This window comes from Syngnathus typhle, linkage group LG22 (assembly GCF_033458585.1).
Source record: "Syngnathus typhle isolate RoL2023-S1 ecotype Sweden linkage group LG22, RoL_Styp_1.0, whole genome shotgun sequence".
Lineage (NCBI taxonomy): Eukaryota > Metazoa > Chordata > Actinopteri > Syngnathiformes > Syngnathidae > Syngnathus > Syngnathus typhle.
Window position 1 is genome coordinate 5,693,197 of NC_083759.1, and position 20,587 is coordinate 5,713,783.

Consider the following 20,587-nt stretch of genomic DNA (forward strand, 5'->3'; position numbering starts at 1 on the left):
AGATAGATAGATAGATAGATAGATAGATAGATAGATAGATAGATAGATAGATAGATAGATAGATAGATAGATAGATAGATAGATAGATAGATAGATAGATAGATAGATAGATAGATAGATAGATAGATAGATAGATAGATAGATAGATAGATAGATAGATAGATAGATAGATAGATAGATAGATAGATAGATAGATAGATAGATAGATAGATAGATAGATAGATAGATAGATAGATCGCAGAGTGGATTTATAAAAGACATATTAATGAATTGAGCGCAACCCAATAGGCTTCTAGAAAATGCCGCCACTCACAACGGTGCCACAAACTCTTTCCGATTTAATTGAATAATTTTGACTTGGTAATTGGCTGGCGACCAGTTCAGGGTGTGGTCCGCTTTTCGCCTATAGTGAGCTGGGATCCAGCACCCCCCCGAGACCCCGTACAGAATAAGCAGTGATGAGAATGGATGGGATTTATACTGACATCTATTGGTGACATCTGTTAGCACACATCACTACACGTATGTACAGGGATCCCTCGCTACTTTGCGTTCCGTTTATCGCGGCTTCACTACATCGCGGATATTTTTTCCAAATTAAAAAATAATTTAAAAGTCCAAATAAAACTTCTAAATTGAGGAAACATGTGTCTAACCTTTAGGACAATGTAGTATCGCTCCAAATGTTCGTTAACATTCCTTTAGAAGTCCGTTTTCACGAAATCTTTCCGCTAACTCGTTAGACTGCCCACTACTTCTTGTTGCTGACCGTACTTCGCGGATTTCACTTATCGCGGGTGGTTTTTGGAACCAATTATCAGCGATAAACGAGGATTACTGTAACCTGTATTTATGGTTTTTATGTAGTAGCGTGTGCGCGCGTGAGTGTGCGTGCGTATGCGTGCGTGTGTTTGAATTTCAATGAATCAGGAGGGGAAATTTCCCTACTTTTCCAGTAGTACATGAAGGCGACATTGCCTCATAGCAAGTGACACCTCATCAGGTGAGATTGTACATTCAACCATGGACTATGCTCACCAAAGACGAGTGCTGCGCTCCGATACATTTTGATAATTGCTTCGGAATATTAAATTGACTTGTGGTGAATCATGAGAGAGACCCCGATTGGAATATGTACTCAAAATGAATTGCTATGATTGACTGCGAACATGGATATCCAAACGAGGTTTTCCGCTTGTTGGGAGAGTTGTCTCACATATTTTAAGAAATCTCCTACGAAAGGTGACAAGAAAAGCGAACCAGTTGTCATTGAAAACCCTGGCGCTGCCCAAAGAAACCAAGACAAGCCAAATTTGAGCAACCACTTTGTTAATGTCAAGAATCGTTATGTCGCACTTTATGACTACTCTGCTCGTACCGAGGAGGACTTAAGCTTCAACGCAGGTGACCTTTTGGAAGTTCTGAATAAAAATACCCAAGACTGGTGGTTTGCAAAAGGGCTCATCGGACTTTCGGCGTCCAAAGAAGGCTATATCCCCGCAAATTATGTGGCGCCGTTGGAAAGTATCAATGCAGAACCGTAAGTAGTGGTGGTGCCGCCCTAAACAGATACGTTCTCCATTTCCTGAATTGCAAAGTATAATCAGACTTTGTTTTATTCTTGTTTTTAATGTTCATGTATTATGTATAAACATAGTATGCCCGTACCATCTACTTTTTTGACCAATACTAAACGTAATCTTAAAAAAAGCGCTTTTAATATTGACCTTTATTTTAGGCAATGTTATCAGACTAGTTGGTAATGGTCAAAAGTTAATAATTTACTTGTCAGGATCAGGCTTTCCTTGGCATATTACTCCAAAAGAATACTTCGTAAATATTTTCAAACATTATATGATATAGTTGTACTAGGTTCATCTTGTTTTTTTCTTTTTCAATTACTTCACTGGTTCTTCTATATCAAACAAGAATATAGTTTGATATAGAAGAACCAGTGAAGTAATTATATGATACAATACATAATATTACAATATTATTATAATACATGATATAAACACAATATGACGTCAATTTTAAAAGTACAGCTGCAAAGATAGGAATTTAAGTGATTGAAAGATCTTCTGGACTAGCTTTGATTGACGAAAAGGTGTACACAGGTTTATCCTGTTTTGTTTACATGTTAAAAGTAGTTTTGGTCGCTCAAGGATTATGACGTCATGTCATGTTTCTTTGTCTCACCGAAGACCGAAAGTAAAAAAAGATTTGCAAAATATTTCTAGCATATTACGTGTAACTTTTAAAAATGTTAATAGTATACCACACTACACTTGATGATTGTTATTAAATGTGTCATAAATTGTCAGAGAACTATATACTACATACCATACTAAAATAAAATACCCTCTATTTTTTTCCGGACAGGCATGTAATGTACAAAAGTATGCTTAAAGTGAAAAAACTCACAGATTGGCCTATAGATATGTTTATATTTCATTTTCAACCTATCTAGTTGTTCGTAATTAGAACCCTATGAAGGCAGTATGGAATACAATGAATCAATCAGCAAAATACTTTTATTTTGTGTAGTTCTATTGATAACTATTTTTATTTTGAATAGGTTATTTGCTACATTCAAACAATGCATCTTTTATTATTATTATTATTATTATTATTATTATTATTATTATTATTATTATTATTATTATTATTATTATTATTATTATTATTATTATTATTATTATTATTATTATCAAGCTGGTCCCCAATACATTTAAAACACAGATGTCAAACTCAAGTTGTTGGGAGCAAGAAAGATGAAATTATTCACAAACACAAGCACTTCAAGAGATTCTGCATTGATAATTGTCAAGAAAAAAAAAAAGACAACTGAGCAGCTATTTAAACCATATATGTTTTGTCAACTTTACTTTGCAGGACATGTCTGAATAACTTATTTTCTGTTTTCACGTTAATGTATAGCTGGTATTTTCCGGAGACAAAAAGGGCGGATGCAGAGAAGATGTTGTTAACAGGACAGAATCAAGAAGGAGCCTTCCTAATCAGAAACTGTGAAACCCAACCAGGGGAGCTCTCCCTCTCAGGTAAGAAACAAGTGATTGGACCAAGTTAACCCAGGAGACTTAAGATGTTTTGATCATGTTTTGTCATTCAGTGTTGGACCATGGAAAGGTGAAGCATTACAAACTAAAAAAAACAGAAGACGGTCACTACTATGTCTCAAGGACCAAAGTATTTGACACGTTGAAGAAGTTAGTGAAGCACTATTCCGAACAAGCAGATGGCCTATGTGTGTGTCTGAAACAACCATGTAAAAAGGTCAGAATGCAAATTTTTAGCTAGTTAAGTGCTAATGTTGAACATTGCATAACAAATTGAAAATGTCTGTTTGTATAGATTGAAGCTCCACAGACTAATGGTCTATCCTATAACACTGTGGACCAATGGGAGATTGACCGGAATTCCATCAAGCTCCTACATAAACTAGGAGCAGGTCAGTTTGGAGAGGTTTACGAGGGGCTATGGAATGACACAACAGCCGTTGCTGTGAAGACCCTAAAACCTGGTAAGTCACCAACAGTAGGCGATTTATTACCGATTCAGAAAACATTACTTCAGGTTTTTTATTTCTTTTACTAAGAGTCTTTTGTCTCATATATATATTCAAGGTACCATGGATGCAGATGATTTTCTCAGAGAAGCTCAAATCATGAAGAAACTGAGGCATGCCAAGCTAATCCAACTTTATGCTGTCTGCACCATGGAAGAACCCTTCTATATAATCACTGAGCTGATGAAGAATGGCAGCTTGCTCGAATACCTCCAAAGTATGTTATTTTTAAAAATCTTATTATATTTTTAACTGGGGCGTTCCGATGCTTGCTGGAGTCGTGCACAATATTCGGCGACTAGAATGTAGTATATAAAGCCAATGCGTCATACCTTCGACGAATCATTAATCGCAAGGGAGCCCGAGAGAGGAAGTGCGCCACCGTTTATATTCAAAGTGGTCTTAAAACAAGTAAATATCATGAAGTATGTTGTATGTCTTCTGTATATCTGGCTTCTTAAATTAATATCCTTGATGAATTGAAAATCCGACGTGAGGAAGAGGGTTGAGTAAAATTCCGACAGAGGCAGAAATTCCCATATTTTTGCTGGAACTTAAACGCATCACAACATACGCTATGCTAGCAGGCTCCATGCGAATAATAATAGTAATCATAACAATAATATTGATAATAATAATAAATAATGTACAACTTCCACACAATGACTTTTACTTTTGTCCAAATAATTTCAGAGGACAAGGGTACCAAACTACAGCTCACTGACCAGATTGAGATGGCTGCTCAGGTGGCATCTGGTATGGCTTTTCTGGAGTTGCAGAATTACATTCACAGAGATCTAGCTGCCAGGAATGTGCTGGTAGGAGAAAACAACATATGCAAGGTGGCCGATTTTGGTCTCGCCAGGGTCTTTCAGGTATGCGTCTTGTCAAATAATCTAGTATCGATGTTTTTGGACTGTAGGAGAAATCTTTGTGACTCAGGAGTATTTTGATTGTGCAATTCAACTTGTGTTTTGTATCTAGAATGAAAGAGTGTATGAGGCAAGAGAAGGTACCAAATTCCCAGTGAAATGGACTGCTCCTGAAGCCATCCACCACAACTTATTCACAATCAAATCTGACGTTTGGTCATTTGGTATTCTGTTGTACGAGATCGTGACATTTGGTAAAATGCCATACCCAGGTAAGAACAGGTTTAAAAAAAAAAATGACACCATTTCAACTTGTTTCTTTTTTTTGTTAGCTCTGACAATTTGTTCTTGTTTTTGTTAAGACATGACAAACTACCAGGTTGTCCAACAAGTTGCCCAAGGCTACAGAATGGCACGCCCAATCAAATGCCCCCAAATCATGTATGACATAATGATGACATGCTGGAATGAGAATGAACAGGACCGGCCCACATTTGAGACCTTGCAGTGGAAGTTGGAGGACTTCTTTGACCTGCGTGCCACTTCCTACGATGACACTGCAAAATATTAGCAATATGAGCTGAGAACTCAATAATACATTTAAAAGAAAATCACTTGAATCCATACATACATTGGATATGTATTTTGAAATTTCCTTAGTTATCTTTAGAACCTGATTGACTTTTGATGTAATACTGTGACATCCTGGGAGGAAACTGTCGCTGTAGTCCTCCTGGTTTTGTGTTTCGACAGCGGAACGGGTTCTGCTTTCAGCAAAGAAGTAAATATAGTCTACAAATATCTCGATGAACCAGTTGTACTTGCAATTCACCTTAGCTGCATTCTTTCCACTTTGTGACCTGCTGTTCTTTTAACAATATATGACAATGAAGGAATCATACTTACAACATCTTACCTCAGCTGATTGCATGCGATCTTAATTCTTGAAGATTCATGTACAGTAACTGTAGTCTTTTTAAACATACAATTAGAAAACATGTTTCTTGTTGTCAACTTTTGTGTGTCTGGATATCAGCGGGTGTCATTTCTTTGCTGTACTGAGCAACCTGAGTATTCTTTTCCTAGTTTCTACTCTATGGTATTGCATATGATTTGCAAATATAATTGTGTATCATTTTAACAAAGTAGATTAGTGGACCCCGTCGGTAATTTTGTACAGTTTAACAAAAGTTTAATATCATGAAGTGATTATATACTAAGCTATTGTTTAGTTAATCTTACTGAATTTTATGTTGAATAAAATAAGTTAATTAAATAAAATCCTGAAATTGCTATGTTTCTCTATATTGATTTTTCTTAGGAAATGAAAGCTCTTTCGGATGCTCATGAATTCAAGAATGCCTATATACTATATAATTAATGCAATTTTTTTCACAAGTAATCCTAAAAATACGAAAAATATTTTTTATGAGCATATTACAATGAAGGAAAACATATGGACACTGTGGACATGCTTTATGAATGTTGATTAAATATGTTAAAAAAAAAAAGCCGTTTTACTCTACACATTATTTTAAATGGGAGATTTTGCTCAATACTTTTTCCCCCCCGTTGTTCCATCTGTAACCACAAGGTGGCAGTATTGCTGTTTAATACATACCAACCCGCCGTATCTCTCCAAAGACGAAGAAGACGCAGGCGCCTGCATATGTGCTATTCACACTAAAGGTTATGAAATAGAAAGAATATCATATTGAATGTAGTAAACCAGCCGATGCTGCTTTACTGATGACTTTAGCAGTTTAGTCAGCTTTAAGACCATTTAAGATCATTTCACCGTCAGTGGTGACACTTGAGTCATCTTATTGTGTGTCACGGTTTTCATTGTGACTGATTCTGCACATTTCCTGAACGTTTTACAGCTTCAGCTACGATGACAGAATTTTTCAGTTTGCTGGATAGTGATGTTATTGGTTTTGACTTAGACCATACTCTCTGTCGCTATCATCTGAAGGAGACCTCCAAGGTGAGTATGGTAAACGCATGCTCCGAGCTGCATTACATGACGCCGCACATCGTTGTGGATAAGCTCTCCATTGCAGTGAACGCGTTTGATGAGTAACTATAATATGTATGCATAATGCAAGTGCTTTGGATGTGGTTAAAGTTTGAATGTATTTGCAGCCTACAAATGGCACGTCCTGATTTCTATCGACAATTTTGAAAATGAAAAAAAAAGTGTGGACACAATTAATTCGGAACACGTACATTAATTCAACGGTAAAATAAATGACATTTTTTTACGTTTGATTTTATGTCTAGATAGTGTATTTGCTGTGTCGCTATTTGTGTAAGAGATTTTCCTGCACTGGTGTTTGTGTGTGTGTGTGTGTGTGTGTGTGTGTGTGTCGTGACAGTCGCTCTCAAAATGAGGCCATTCTTCACAATTTTGAAAATATTGAATTTAAGGATATCATTTTAGCACTTAACACTGATAGAACTTAACACTGCTACAATGTTAAGTCGTCAGTATACTGCTTTTGTCAGTGTAGAATAGTGTATATATATACCGTTTTCTTCCGTGTATAATGCGCCCTCATGTATAATACGCACCCTAAATATGGCATGTTGATGCTGGAAAAAAGCCTGTACCCATGTATAATACGCACCCAGATTTTGACTCCTACTTAAGTCCGTCAACGTAAAATTATTTCAGAAAAAAGTTCATCTTTGGGAACAACCGGATGTTCTGCCGGTCAGTATCACTGCGCATGCGCTAGCATACTCAATAGCGAAGAAATGTTTCGGATTTGTGTAGGGTACATTGTGACAGCAAACGAGCAGGTGATCTAGCAAGCGTCTGATACGAGAGCATTGTGTTCGTATGGAGTGTGTTTGAAGTGAACAGCAGAGAAGAAAGCACATCTGTAATGGCGGCCTCCGTATGATATCCGGATTTAAAAAAAAAAAAAAAATGGAGAATTTTTTTTTTGTACCCATGTATAATGCGCACCCCAGATTTTAGGACAATAAATTAGCTAAATTTTGCGCATTATACATGGAAAAAAACGGTATATTGCTTCTGAGTAATGTGATAATTTATCTGTTTTTGCAGCTGATCTACGAGAGCTTTGCCAGGTATCTGGTGGAACATAAAGGCTACGATAAGGACCTATTAAACCTAACGCCTGCTACTTGGGATTTTTGGTAAGTTAGATGGAGAAGTGACAAAAATTTAATTTGGAACCTGGATAAACATCTTAAATAAAAGTTGAGTAAGTGTGTCAACAGTTGTCAACGTTGAACATATTGTTACTTTTTTGATAATTAATTTTCTGTTTGTTCTGTCACATTATACTTGAAATTGAGTTTTCGTTGTTATCTGATTAATCATAATTTTTATTTATTTTTTTGGTACTCACCCAGCACTACTGTTTGCGTAGTTCTCATTACTACTTTTTGTTCTTTTGCTGTTCTACAAATAATAATTAATAATAGCTATGAATGAGTTATTTATGTTTTGTGTTCCAATTTTCCAAATGTAAACAAACATTTTTATAATTTTATTTGAATGGGCATTTAATGGTTCATTTTGTGTCCAGTTTTAAGGGCCTTGTGGTAGACCTTGAAGATGGAAACTTAGTGAAGCTTTCTGAAGATGGAACAGTATTGAGGTATGCTTTTACGCAATGAAACCACTTCCAAAAATATCTCATCATTTCTGTTAGACCTTTACAGGCTAGTTCTTTAAAACGACTCTTAACATTGTTACCAAAAGACTGTCCTGCAATGCTTTCCTTGATTAGAGCAACACATGGAACAACTGACCTGAGCACAGAAGAGATCATTAAACATTATGGTCCAAAAAGGGAGTGGAAGCACTTTAACAGCCTCAATACCTCTTTTGCAAGATCTGGTAATTTTCCACGACTTTACTTGTTGTGTTGCATAATCTGTTTAGTTAAATTGGCCTTATTTGTTATATTTCACGTTATTGTTTTTAGTTTTATTAATTCACAACTACTCTATTTTGGATTATGCAGCTAAATACTATTTATACGACAACTACTTTGATCTACCTGGTGCCCTCCTCTGTGGAAGAATTGTGGACATGTTGCACAAGGTAATATTTCATTAAAACTGTGTACTGTATGTAGGGGAAAAATATAACATATTTATATTTTGTGAACAGCGGGGTAATGAGGTGAATTCCGACTTTTGGAAAGACATGGTAGCTGCCATTGACTACAATTACAACACATCGGCATTTCGAGGTATGGCATTTATTCTAACTCAACATATTTTTTTATATTATTAGAGGTATTTATTTCTACTGTTTTTCAAGACAAGCAAACTTGGTATCGTATTTATTTCTCGTTGTCTTTTCAGAGGATGCAGGGACTTATTTCCCCAATGTTAAGAGGGACCCTGGCCGTTATTTGCAGACTTGTTCCGAGTCTGTAAAGACTTGGCTCAGCAGCATGAAGAATGCAGGGAAAGTCCTCCTACTTATTACAAGCTCCCACAGTGACTACTGCAGGCTTATCTGTGAACACATCCTTGGGTATGGCTTCTCTCATAAACATTCAAAGATCCCCACTTCAACAGAAAACATGCATTCTACCACTCACTGTTGTTTCTTTCATGTTGCAGGAAGGACTTTGAAGAGCTTTTTGATATCATCATCACAAATGCCCTCAAGCCTGGTTTCTTCTCCTTAAAACCACAACAGAGGTCCTTCAAAAATCTTGGTGAGCACTGTCACACAGTCACCAAATAAATGAATACCGTATTTTCCGGACTGTAAGGCGCACCGAAAAAAGTAACATTTTCTCAAAAGCCGACAGTGCGCCTTATAGTCCGGTGCGCCTTATATATGGACCAAATTCCGAAATTTAAACTGGCCCGAAGCATTGTTTCATGAAATTAATCATAAGTGGCCTGCTGAAGACTATGAATCATGAATCGAAAAGACTATGGATCATTATTTTGTGATTATAAAGTAATTTGTTGCGTCTGAAGTTGAAATAAAAAAGATAAAATGCAGAATGATTTGATTTGGATTAAAAATCTGACATGATGCATTAATGGTGCGCCTTATAGTCCGGTGCGCCTTATATAAGGACGTTTTAAAATGGGCCAATTATTGAAGGTGCACCTTATAGTCCGGAAAATACGGTATATAAATACACACAGACGCGCACACATACACAATTTGATTATTTATTGTTTTGTCTATTTTTTTTTTTATATATGTGGATTAATTCCTTCTTCTATTCCAGTGAATGATGTCGAGGAAAGTGAAGATATGCCATCATTGGACAAACCTGGTTGGTACTCCCAAGGCAACTGGATGCACCTCCATGAACTGCTTAAAACCATGACAGGAAAAGCAGAGCCCAAGGTATTCACTCCACCTTGCATATTGCAGAAAGTGGTTTTTAATGGTGATGTTCACAACAATGTGTTCAAAACTATTTTGGATGTTGAGTTGAAGTTACTAAAAGTGAATTTGAGTTTTGACATACACATTTAAATCAGTGAGTATTGCCTGCAGCTCAATTTAGGAAATTGGAATGTGACGTGTTTGGACTTGTTTGTTATCTCTTTGGCAGAGTGCAAACTGGTCATTTTTTTTGACTAGCCGTCGTGTGCCTCTAATCACTTTCTGAAGGCAAATGTTCTTTCATGTTACCTTTTTTTTTTTTTGCTCACCTTGTAGGTTGTGTATTTTGGAGATAGCATGAGGTCGGATATGTTCCCTGCCAGCAGCTTTGGAAAGTGGGAAACAGTGATGATTGTGGAGGAAATGGAGGGGGAGGGTGTGCCCAAAAGTGATGCAGCAAAATCAAATGAGGCTCAGGTAGAGCCACAGGAGAAAAAGGGCAAGTTTGAGGTACGGTTCATGTCATTGTCTGGAAATGAAGAGTTCAATCAATTGAAAAATGGAAGACGCTTTGCATTGTGTCTCAACAGGAAAGCATGAAGTCACCTTCTACAAAGTCCAACCAGTGGGGTTCCTACTTTGTTGATGTACATAGAAGTGGTGGCGAGGATGAGGAGATCCAGAAATTGACCTGGTGCTGCCACTGTATTCACAAATACAGCACGATGGCCATCCCGAGCGTTGAGCACATAGCAAGTAGGTCCCGGCAAAAAAAAGAAAAGCCACAAACCGTAATCGGTGTCAAACATGAGGCCCGGGGGACCCGTCATATCATTTTATGCGGCCCGCGGTAGCCTGCACATATGATGATATTTTCAAATGTATTTCTTCTTCATAGATCTCCCTTTGGATTACAAGTTTCCCAGGTTTTCTCCCGATAAGCCATGCACAAACGGATACTTCCCGAGGCCCCCCGATTCATTGCTAAAGAGATGCAAAAGTCTCACCTGAAAAGCAAGTATAACAAAAAGACTTATCCTTTCTTTCTCCCTGTGGTCTGTGCCTCCACGCCAACCTGACGTTTCCCCCATTCAACCGCAAATCATTTGGAGAGCACAACTTAGCCTCATTACTGAATCGTTCAGAAAACTCGTTGAATGTAATGTCAGATACACTATCTGTAATCAGGCCTGTCTTTGGATATTGTTTTGTGGTTTAGTATACATGTGAGATGACAACATAGTATGGATGTGTGTCTGAGTACTGTGGTACCTTGACTTACGAGTTTAGTTTTCCACTTTGTAATGCAAATCATATATCAAATAGTCTTTCACCGTCGAGTAATAAGTCTGCTAAAAACAAATCAGAAATTGTTGCTTCTTTGTCCGCCATGTTTGTTTACACTGACATCTTTTGTCCGGCGTGAGGATATTCATGAATGAAATTGGTTCGAGTCTGATGTTTTGCTTCTTGTTGTTTACGGTACATTCAGAACTGTGATACCCGTGACCTTTTTTCATTTTGTGTGGGGTCTCTCGTCCAAAGTTAGGGAAGACGGACGATAATTTCTATCTAGCCGTGTGAATCAGGTTTAAGGTGCAGTGTTATTGATGTTTTTTTTTTTGCAGGGGCATAAAGAATGTAAGCGTGTGAGTATTGTTGAATTTCCATCTGCATGTGTTGCTCCATTATTTGTGTTCAAATTGTTTTAAGGCTTTCCAACTACATCGATGCTAGTTTTGGTAGTCTGTCTTGGGCATTTTGTGTTAGCATTTCGGTAGCGGACTCTAGGGAGCAATATTTATTGTATGAACTGTCATTAGACCTACAAACACACACATCAGAGCTTGCAAATAATTGGCCTAACTGGCTCGTATCTCGAAAAATATGTCAAGGAACCACTGTATGTATGAAGTAGCCTAATTAGTTGTGAAAAATGTTGTGTATTAAATAGGAGAATTCTTTTAATTTCTTCTGTTAGGTTATTTTAACGATTATAAATGTCTGTATTAAATGGTAATACACCCAGATGTGAATACCTCAATGACGTGTTCCCTTACGCACAGCACAGGGTGTTTGCAAGTGCTTTGTTTTGTGCCATCGCTCTTATTTTTGAGTATTCTTAAAAGTAATGTTACGGTGTGTGAATTTTTCGTAAATTCTCAAAATGAGGTGTAAGTCTGTTGCCTTTGAAAGTTTTGTGGATGTAAATCTTAAGGTCATAAAGTGTCATTAAAAGGATGTACAATGGTGTTTCAATAAAAGGTATTGAATTAAAAAAGAAATATTATTTGCTGTATCCTGCCCATTATATTACACTATATTATATTATTATATTATATTGTTATCTTTGTATAATAGGTGTGTATCATGTGAGCTACTGTATTTCTACGCATTAGTTGTATCTAGTGCAACATTTTTTTTCATCAATTACTTTTAATAGTTGGTAGTCGAAGTTCTACTTTACAGGTCTTCGTTTTTCGCGGGTGGCTCGCAGTTAAATAAGTGTGAATGACATCTGCCTTCATGTTCGTACTTAATTCCATTGCATAAGGCAAGGGTGTCAAACTTGTTTTTGTCGCGGGCCGCATCATAGTCGAGGTTTGCTTAAAAGGACCATTAAAATTAAAACAAATGTATGAACGTCTCATATAGTATAGGCTACACAACAAATTGATGAATAACCAGTTGTCAAAACAGAGACTAATAAAAACAGTTCAAATATTTTGAAATGAAAAATTGAAATCAAATATTTAAAAATCAAAATTATTTAAAATAATGAATGGTAATAAGAAATTAGTAACAATATCTCTTTTTTTTTTTTTTTTAAGTGAAAACATTTTGAAATTTTTGAATTGACATGAATTTGATACACTATTTGTCTTTGCGGGCCACCTAAGATGACGTAGCGGGCCGTATCTGTCCCCCCGGGCCTTGACTTTGACACCTGTTGCATAAGGTGTAATACTCAGGTAAACATAATGGATTTAGATCCACATTCTCAAAACCTTTTCTGAAACCGCCACCACGTCAGACATTTTGAATCAGTACAAGAGTTTGTATCCGCTGGGTCGGGGGGCGCTGGAGAACCGAAGGTCTCCCCCTTCCCCCGCCCCCTTTTTTTTTCAACTACACTTAGAAGCATTTTGTTCCTTCCTCGCCCTTACATTCCTTTGTACTGCTCTTAGTCCATAAACCTCCTTCTTCACCTTGACATCGCTGGATGAAATGATTTGAAATGACAAGAATAAACTTGATGAACATTTCCTCCGACAGGTAAGGTGAACGCAAACGCATTCCTTCAGAGCTTTAATTTGGAGGAACAAGGCTACTTTTGTATGATCGTTTGGGATATTATTGCCATTAGAGAGACGTGCTGGCGTTCATTCCAGTTTTCCACGGAGGACTTTAAAATCAACTATATCGATTGTTAAGTTTTCTTGCAAACGTACAAAATGGGCCCCCCGGGTCGAAACGAACTATCCCACTTCCATATGTGCATTGGACATCAGTATATTAATATTACATTGTAAAAACGGAATAGATCAATTCGTTGTCGCCATTATACTTTCAACTGCTAAGATAAAACTGCAAAAATAAAGTTTTGTTATGACTAATAATTATAGCCTAGTAATAATTATTCAAAATGGTTTTAAGTGAATGTAGATGTTTGTTTTATTATACGTATAATTAATTATTATTATTCAGCCACTCATCAATTTTATGAACTGCTTATCCTTACAGTTTCTATTTATGCCAAAACAACTCACTGTTTAATTAAATGTTTGTATGCAATATGTTTTATTCTTTTTTTATATTAAAAATATGTTAGGTTGTGGGGTAAAATTTTATTTTTTTACATTTTAAAATCATGAATTATTTGAAATATTTTATTTGCACATCACTGTTAGTCTGGGCGGCGTGATGAATCACTGCCTCACAGTGCAGAGGTCATGGATTGGATTGCGGGCTTCCTGTATGCAATTTGTATGTTTTCCTAGTGCCTGCGTGGATTTTCTCCAGGTACTCTCTTAACATTCCAAAAACATGCATGGTAGTTGAACTGAGCACTCTAAATTGTGTGTAGGTCCAGCACACACAATTTATTTAACTATATTGTTGTTTTTAAATAGCTCAACTTATAATATGTGATGGAAAAACTAAGGGACAGAATACATCTAGGCATTAGAAAATTGTTTTTCAGTTTTCTGGTTTTCCAGCTGGCTATTGCCAAGAGCTCTGCTAAGCTCATGGAATTTACTCACTTGAAAACAGAGGGCTGACTAATAATTCTGTGAAGCACAGCAGTTTGCTTCTGCTGCACTTCAGACTTATCTGGTCATACCTCTCGTCTAGTTTGATTGATCAATATTTGTCTTACGATGAATATGACAATCGATTTGGGGGAACACCACATCCACAGACGGCCGGGCCGGTTCGTGGCAAGTTTTCTGCTGGATAATGGGTTATTTCTGTTGGAAAGGGTTAGTTGTCAACAGCTGTGTCTTATTATTCTGAGAATGTGGGGCTTTTTTTTTTTGTGCAGAGTATGACTTCTTCCAATCTTTTTCCTCTCTCAGCTAAACTCCTTTGGCAATGTCGCAGCCCCCTCTCTGATGAGACCATGAGAACCCACACTCGTGGGGCCCCGACAGTCTTCCTCTTAAGTCTGCTGCTGCTGCTCAGGCTCCCTCCGACTGCAACGGACCCAAGTGGTGGAATCCCCTTCATGGGAGGCAACTACAATGGCCACCCGATGCTGTATTTCGATCGGGCAGACATAGAAGAGCTTCAGATGGCAGCCGGAAGCACTCATAGGGAGATGGCTAGAAGAATCCGCCAAGCTGGGGAAACCATGCTTGAACACCCAGAAGAGTACCTGCCCCCTTGGAGCCCGGTAGAATTCAGTGCCCGATGGAATGAGGTTTATGGAAACAATCTGGGTGTGCTGTCCATGTTCTGCTTGCTGTACCCACACAGAGCTGGAGCACTGGATCTTGTCAAAGACTACATGGAGAGGATGGCAGCTCAGCCTAGTTGGTACATTTTCATCATCTTTATTTATTTAATTTATTGGATTTGTGGGTTTTCTTTTTTTTTTTTGGGGGGTGTGTCAGTGTATTATGCTTTTAATCCAGGGGTGTCAAATTTATTTTTGTCGCGGGCTGCGTCATAGTTTGCTTCAAAGGGCCATTAAAAGTGTCAACCCAAATAAATGTATGAACGTCTCATATTGTATATATAGTATAGGCTACACAACAAACTGATGAATAAGTAGTTTTCAAAACAGACACTAATAAAAACGGTTCAAATATTTCGAAATGAAAAATTGAAATCAAATATTAAAAAAAATCTAAATTATTTAAAATAATGAATGCTAATAAAAAATTGCTAACAATATCGCTAGTTTTTAAAAATGAAAACAATTTGAAATTTTGGAATTAACATGAATTTGATACACAATTTGTCTTCGCGGGTCACCTAAGATGACGTGGCGGGCCGTATCTGGCCCCCGGGCCTTGACTTTGACACCTGTGTTTTAGTCATTTATTTATTACACAGCGTATGAATGGTAAATGGAGTGCTTTTATCAACATCACTGTATTCAAAGCACTTCACAAAGTCTATTCACACACCCATTGATAGCCACACTGTGTTCTGACAGCGTGTCCCTGTCTGAATCTGATACGGCAAAAACATTGTGTTGGGAAACTCCGAATGTTATTCAGATGTGCTGTTGGGTTAGTCAATCGAGCCGTATAAGGCAGATAGTGAACAGATGTGTTCGGGGGGGCAGTACAAACACAATGAAACGTCGAAAAATAACTATGTTAAAGGTTTTGTTCAAATTTGTCTCAAAACAATTTACGTCATTTTTGTCGCGGGCTGCATAGTTTTCTTCAGAGGGCTATTATGACTGTCAACATCTAATATTATATACAGTATAAGCTACAGGGAAAACTGTGATAAATAGTAATAGAAATTGCAAGCAATACCTGTAGTTTTAAAAAGTGAAGACAATTTGCAATTTTAGTATTGACACAAAAAATGGAAATGTGTTTCACAGCTGTTTGCAAAAGCCTCTTTCCAGCAATGATAGGAAATGAAACTTACAGATGTGAATCATGTGATTATGAATAGTCTCTTGCAGTATAATGGATTTCACAACTACTCCTTAACAAAGTGATTGATTGCTGTGTTGATGAAAAAAAAAATCTCTTTTGTCCTGCAGGTTGGTAAAAGACGCCCCATGGGATGAAGTTCCTGTGGCACACTCCTTGGTTGGGTTTGCCACAGCTTATGACTTCCTGTTTGAATACTTCAACAAGGATCAGCAGGAGCGATTCCTCCAGGTGATCGGCAAGATATCTCATCTTATGTATGAGAAATCCTATAGCCGTGGTTGGGGATTTCAATACCTACACAATCATCAGCCAACTAATTGTGTGGCTTTGCTCACAGGAAGCCTGGTTTATATGACTCAAGGTTAGTAAGAATGTGTTTATGTCTCTTTAGCATACAGCAGGGGTGTCAAACTTGTTTTTTGGGCGGGCCACATTGTAGTCATAGCTTCTTTAGGAGGGCCATTATGACTGTCAACGCAAATAAATGTATGAGCACCTCATATTATATACAGTAAAAGCTACAAAACTAACTGGCAAATAACTCATTTTCAAATCAGACGAGTAAAAACTGGTCAAATATTTAAAAATATATATATATTATTAAAAGTGAAGACACTTTGCAATTCTAGTAATGACACGGATTTGATGCACAATTTGTTTTCGCGGGCCACATAAAATGATGTGGCGGGCCGTATCTGGCCCCCGGGCCTTGAATTTGACACCTGTGTCATACAGGATTTCATAGTGGCAAAAAAAACCTGACCTTACTACGCCTAATTCATTGGTGTCAAACACAAGGCTCGGGGGGCAGATACGGCCCGCCACATCATTTTATATGGCCCGCAAAGACAAATTGTGCATCCACTTTGTGTCAATACTAGAATTCAAAATTGTCTTTACTTTAAAAAAAAAAAACAGACATATTGCCAGTAATTTTAATTATTATTTGTTTTTATAAATATTTGAACAGTTACTATTCTCTGATTTCAAAATTAGTTTTATACATATATATATATATGAAACGTTCTGCAAATTCTTATTCTCACACATATTTAATGTAGTTGGAAAAATAACAGGAAAAGTACTTCTCTGGGATTTCAAAGGTTATCATAACTCTAAAAGCTTGGACCTGTCTTGTCTAGTTTAATATTTACAGAAAAGAAATACTGCCGAAAAGCAAAGCAAATATAACACTGTGTCGATATACATGCAAGACCCAATAGAAGGGGAAATTCACAGTTTACTGTTAGACTCCAAAAGCATTTTGTTCAAATAGCTTTTTTTCAAATAGCTTTTTGTTTTCAAGGTTATCTACAGGAGGCTTACCTGTGGACAAAGCAGGTCCTGTCCATCATGGAGAAATCTATGGTTCTTCTTCATGATGTCACAGACGGATCCCTGTATGAGGGAGTGGCCTATGGGACCTATACAACGCGCTCTCTGTTCCAGTACATGTTTCTGGTGCAGCGACACTTTTCCATTAGCCACTTTGATCACCCTTGGCTTCTGAAACATTTTAATTTCCTATACAGGACCATCCTTCCTGGTAATTTCCACACCGTCATTTTGTTGCTTAGTTTTCAACCTGTGTTGTTGTATAATGCACATTAATCTCTATTTTATTTTATTTTAGGATTTCAGAGAACTGTTGCCATTGCTGATTCCAACTACAACTGGTTTTACGGACCAGAAAGTCAGTTGGTCTTCTTGGACCGTTTTGTAATGCGTAATGGAAGTGGGAACTGGCTGGCCAATGTGATTCATCAAAACAGAGTGACAGACGGAATTGGACAAGTTGGCAAAGGCCAGCGATGGTGTACTCTCCACACAGAATTTATCTGGTGAGCTTTGGAATGTGTGTGTGTCTTTACTTAGAGATATTGCCAGCAATTTTAATTATTATTCTTTTTTTTTAAATATTTGAACAAATACTAGTCTCTGATTTCAAAATTTGTTATTATATATATATATATATATATATATATATATATATATATATATATATATATATATATATATATATATATATATATATATATATATATATATACGTACGTATATATATAATTCTTTTTTTATATGTATTTTTCTTAATTATTATTATTTATTTATTTCAAATCTTTTTTTAACCTCTCATTTTCAATTGTATTTATTATATTTTTATTTTTAGGTATGACCCAGGCCTTATTCCGAGGCCTCCATCAGATTTTGGAACTTCTCAGCTACATTATTTTGAAGATTGGGGTGTGGTGACCTATGGCAGTGCTTTACCTACTGGCACAAACCGCTCCTTTCTGTCTTTCAAATCAGGGAAGCTGGGGGGACGTGCAATTTTTGATATTGTTCACCAGAACAAATATAAAGAATGGATCAAAGGTTGGAGGAACTTCAATGCTGGCCATGAACACCCTGATCAGAACACCTTCACCTTTGTGCCCAATGGATTTCCATTTATCACTGAGGCACTGTATGGACCCAAATATACTTTGTTGAATAATGCAGTATTATTTGCTCCAGCCCTCACAGGAAGTTGTTTTAAGCCATGGGCTGGCCAGGTAACAGAAGCCTGTGACTCAAAATGGCTGAAATACAAGATGGGGCCTGCTGCTGATGCTCATGGCAAAGTAGAAGCAGCCATGGAGAAACAAGGAATGGTTTTCATTCGCGGGGAAGGACATTCTGCTTATAATCCAGACCTGAAAATCCGAAGCTTCCAAAGAAATATTCTCCTCCTTCACCCACAACTTTTACTTCTGGTGGACCATATCTATTTGGAACCCGATAGTCCATCCAGGGCTATGAGCACGTTCTTTCACAATACTGAACTGCCATTCAAGGATATAAAAGAAGATGGTATTTATGGAGCATTTATATCTCATGGAATAGACAAATATAAAATGTTCTGGATGGATGACACAGGTCACAGTAAGAGAGGGATAGTAGGATACTGGGCTTATCCACGAGGGTATCCATATAACGGCTCGAATTATGTGAACGTCACAATTCCGTTAAGATATCCTCACACCCGAGTAGCTTACATTTTCTTTGGACCCGATGTGACTCTCATCAACTTCAACCTACGTGGTGATGACCAGAGAGTGGATATTCACCTGACCACTAAGGATCACACTTATACAGTTTATCTACTGACCGGAGAAGTTGTCAGCAAGCCGATTTTTGCCATGGTGATGATGGACCAGAAGAAGATTGTGTTTGAGAAAAAATCTACTCCAACAGAAAGCTCACCTATGGAGGTTGAGGAATATGTCAATATGATGGAGGACAATCTCCAGCATGTCAAGCCAGTTTTTCAGCAGATGGAGCGTCACATTCTCGGAAAGGTATTAAATACCGACAGCTTTCGTAAGACGGCAGAACGCCTGCTCCGGTTCTCTGATAAAAAGAAAACGGAGGAGGTCATTGAGAAGATGTTCACATTGTCAAAAAAACAGGGAAAGGATAAGATGGGAAAGAAAATGAACCTCGGAGAGAAACTTTCTGGGACCCTACCTGACATTTTTACACAGATTGAGTTAAGCGAAAAGAAAGTACGCCTGAGGACATCTAAGCGTGTATATGAGGACAGTCCAGAAGAGGGAGATACGGACTCGCAAGCTTTCATAGAATATGCGGACAGCCATAAAAACAAAAAGGGTGGCTTTGTGAAAGGCCGAAAATTCAAAGAAGTACATATGTCGGTGACAGCTGGAAGTGAACGCACCTCTAGCACGGCCTCTTCGATAAGATTGTTTCTTCTCTTGAACACTGCCACTTTCTTTTTTCTACTAGCTATTTTATTGACTCGCTTTCACAGGGGTCGAAGCATTTACACACAGAGATGTTTTTATACCATCCTTATGATTGACTGCTTGATCTTACTGTACCTTTACTCATCCTGCTCTCAAGTACAGTGTTAACATCATGTGATTGTTCTGCTTTAAATCTGATGTTCAACATATGTCAAATGTTTCTTCACTTGAAGGATAATGGGGATCATTTATGAATTGATTAATAATTGGCTATTCTAAAATCTGAAAGTGTGTGGGCTAAAGAACAAAAGTGATGTCAACGAGGTGAAGTTACTTCCACGCAGAGCGTCTCCTCAGGGCACCATTATTCTACTCAGTACAATGACATGGAAAGAAATCACTTTGACAATCATAGATAATAAAAAAAAAAGATAAAACAATTGATCCCACGACTTCCAGCCTGCCTTGTCCCTCTCCTTCTCCTTTCCTGATTTGTGAAATACAGGACTGTCTCAGAAAATTAGAATACTGTGATCAAGTTTTTTATTTTCTGTAATGCAATTAAAAAAAACTGGATTCATTACAAATCAGCTGAAATATTGCAAGCCTTTTATTAATTTTTTGTTTCTTTTTAATTGCATTACAGAAAATAAAGAACTTTATCACAATATTCTAATTTTCTGAGACAGTCCTGTAAGTTTCAAAACAAGTGTGTATGAAATAGCATCCATCACTCCATTATCAGAACTACTTTTCCTTTAGAGTCGCATATTATCATGTTATTTATCTTTTTATTCGTCCATGTGTCTGTTTGTTCATTAATTCATTTGTTTATTTATTTATTCATTCAATATGAGAATCCCCGTAGGCGACTAAAACCTCCGATCCACTAGATGGCGATAATA

The 20,587-nt window shown here is 37.2% G+C and overlaps 3 protein-coding genes across 4 annotated transcripts; all 3 read left to right on the forward strand.

The window, feature by feature from the left end:
* The first annotated feature begins 989 nt into the window (after positions 1 to 989).
* frk (fyn-related Src family tyrosine kinase) lies at positions 990 to 5,754 on the forward strand. The gene is made up of 8 exons (XM_061270753.1): positions 990 to 1,540; positions 2,941 to 3,062; positions 3,134 to 3,297; positions 3,376 to 3,544; positions 3,648 to 3,806; positions 4,283 to 4,464; positions 4,574 to 4,733; positions 4,824 to 5,754. The coding sequence occupies exons 1-8, from the start codon at positions 1,170 to 1,172 to the stop codon at positions 5,030 to 5,032; spliced, it is 1,536 nt and encodes a 511-aa protein (XP_061126737.1). The 5' UTR covers positions 990 to 1,169; the 3' UTR covers positions 5,033 to 5,754.
* A 334-nt stretch (positions 5,755 to 6,088) lies between these two features.
* On the forward strand, positions 6,089 to 12,087 carry nt5dc1 (5'-nucleotidase domain containing 1). Its single transcript, XM_061270754.1, has 12 exons — positions 6,089 to 6,448; positions 7,538 to 7,629; positions 8,025 to 8,096; positions 8,229 to 8,338; positions 8,466 to 8,545; positions 8,615 to 8,696; positions 8,812 to 8,986; positions 9,076 to 9,173; positions 9,705 to 9,826; positions 10,145 to 10,318; positions 10,399 to 10,564; positions 10,707 to 12,087. The coding sequence occupies exons 1-12, from the start codon at positions 6,356 to 6,358 to the stop codon at positions 10,817 to 10,819; spliced, it is 1,377 nt and encodes a 458-aa protein (XP_061126738.1). The 5' UTR covers positions 6,089 to 6,355; the 3' UTR covers positions 10,820 to 12,087.
* An 835-nt stretch (positions 12,088 to 12,922) lies between these two features.
* Positions 12,923 to 20,126, forward strand: dse (dermatan sulfate epimerase). Of its 2 annotated transcripts, XM_061270415.1 has the most exons (6): positions 12,923 to 13,084; positions 14,389 to 14,848; positions 16,041 to 16,294; positions 17,240 to 17,479; positions 17,567 to 17,774; positions 18,104 to 20,126. In XM_061270415.1, exons 2-6 carry the CDS (start codon positions 14,433 to 14,435, stop codon positions 19,848 to 19,850), a joined length of 2,865 nt encoding a protein of 954 aa, XP_061126399.1. In that variant the 5' UTR covers positions 12,923 to 13,084; positions 14,389 to 14,432; the 3' UTR covers positions 19,851 to 20,126. The 2 variants fall into 2 exon arrangements, with proteins under 2 accessions (XP_061126399.1, XP_061126400.1); XM_061270416.1 differs by lacking the exon at positions 12,923 to 13,084 and having other exon boundaries at positions 14,709 to 14,844.
* Positions 20,127 to 20,587: the final 461 nt, after the last annotated feature.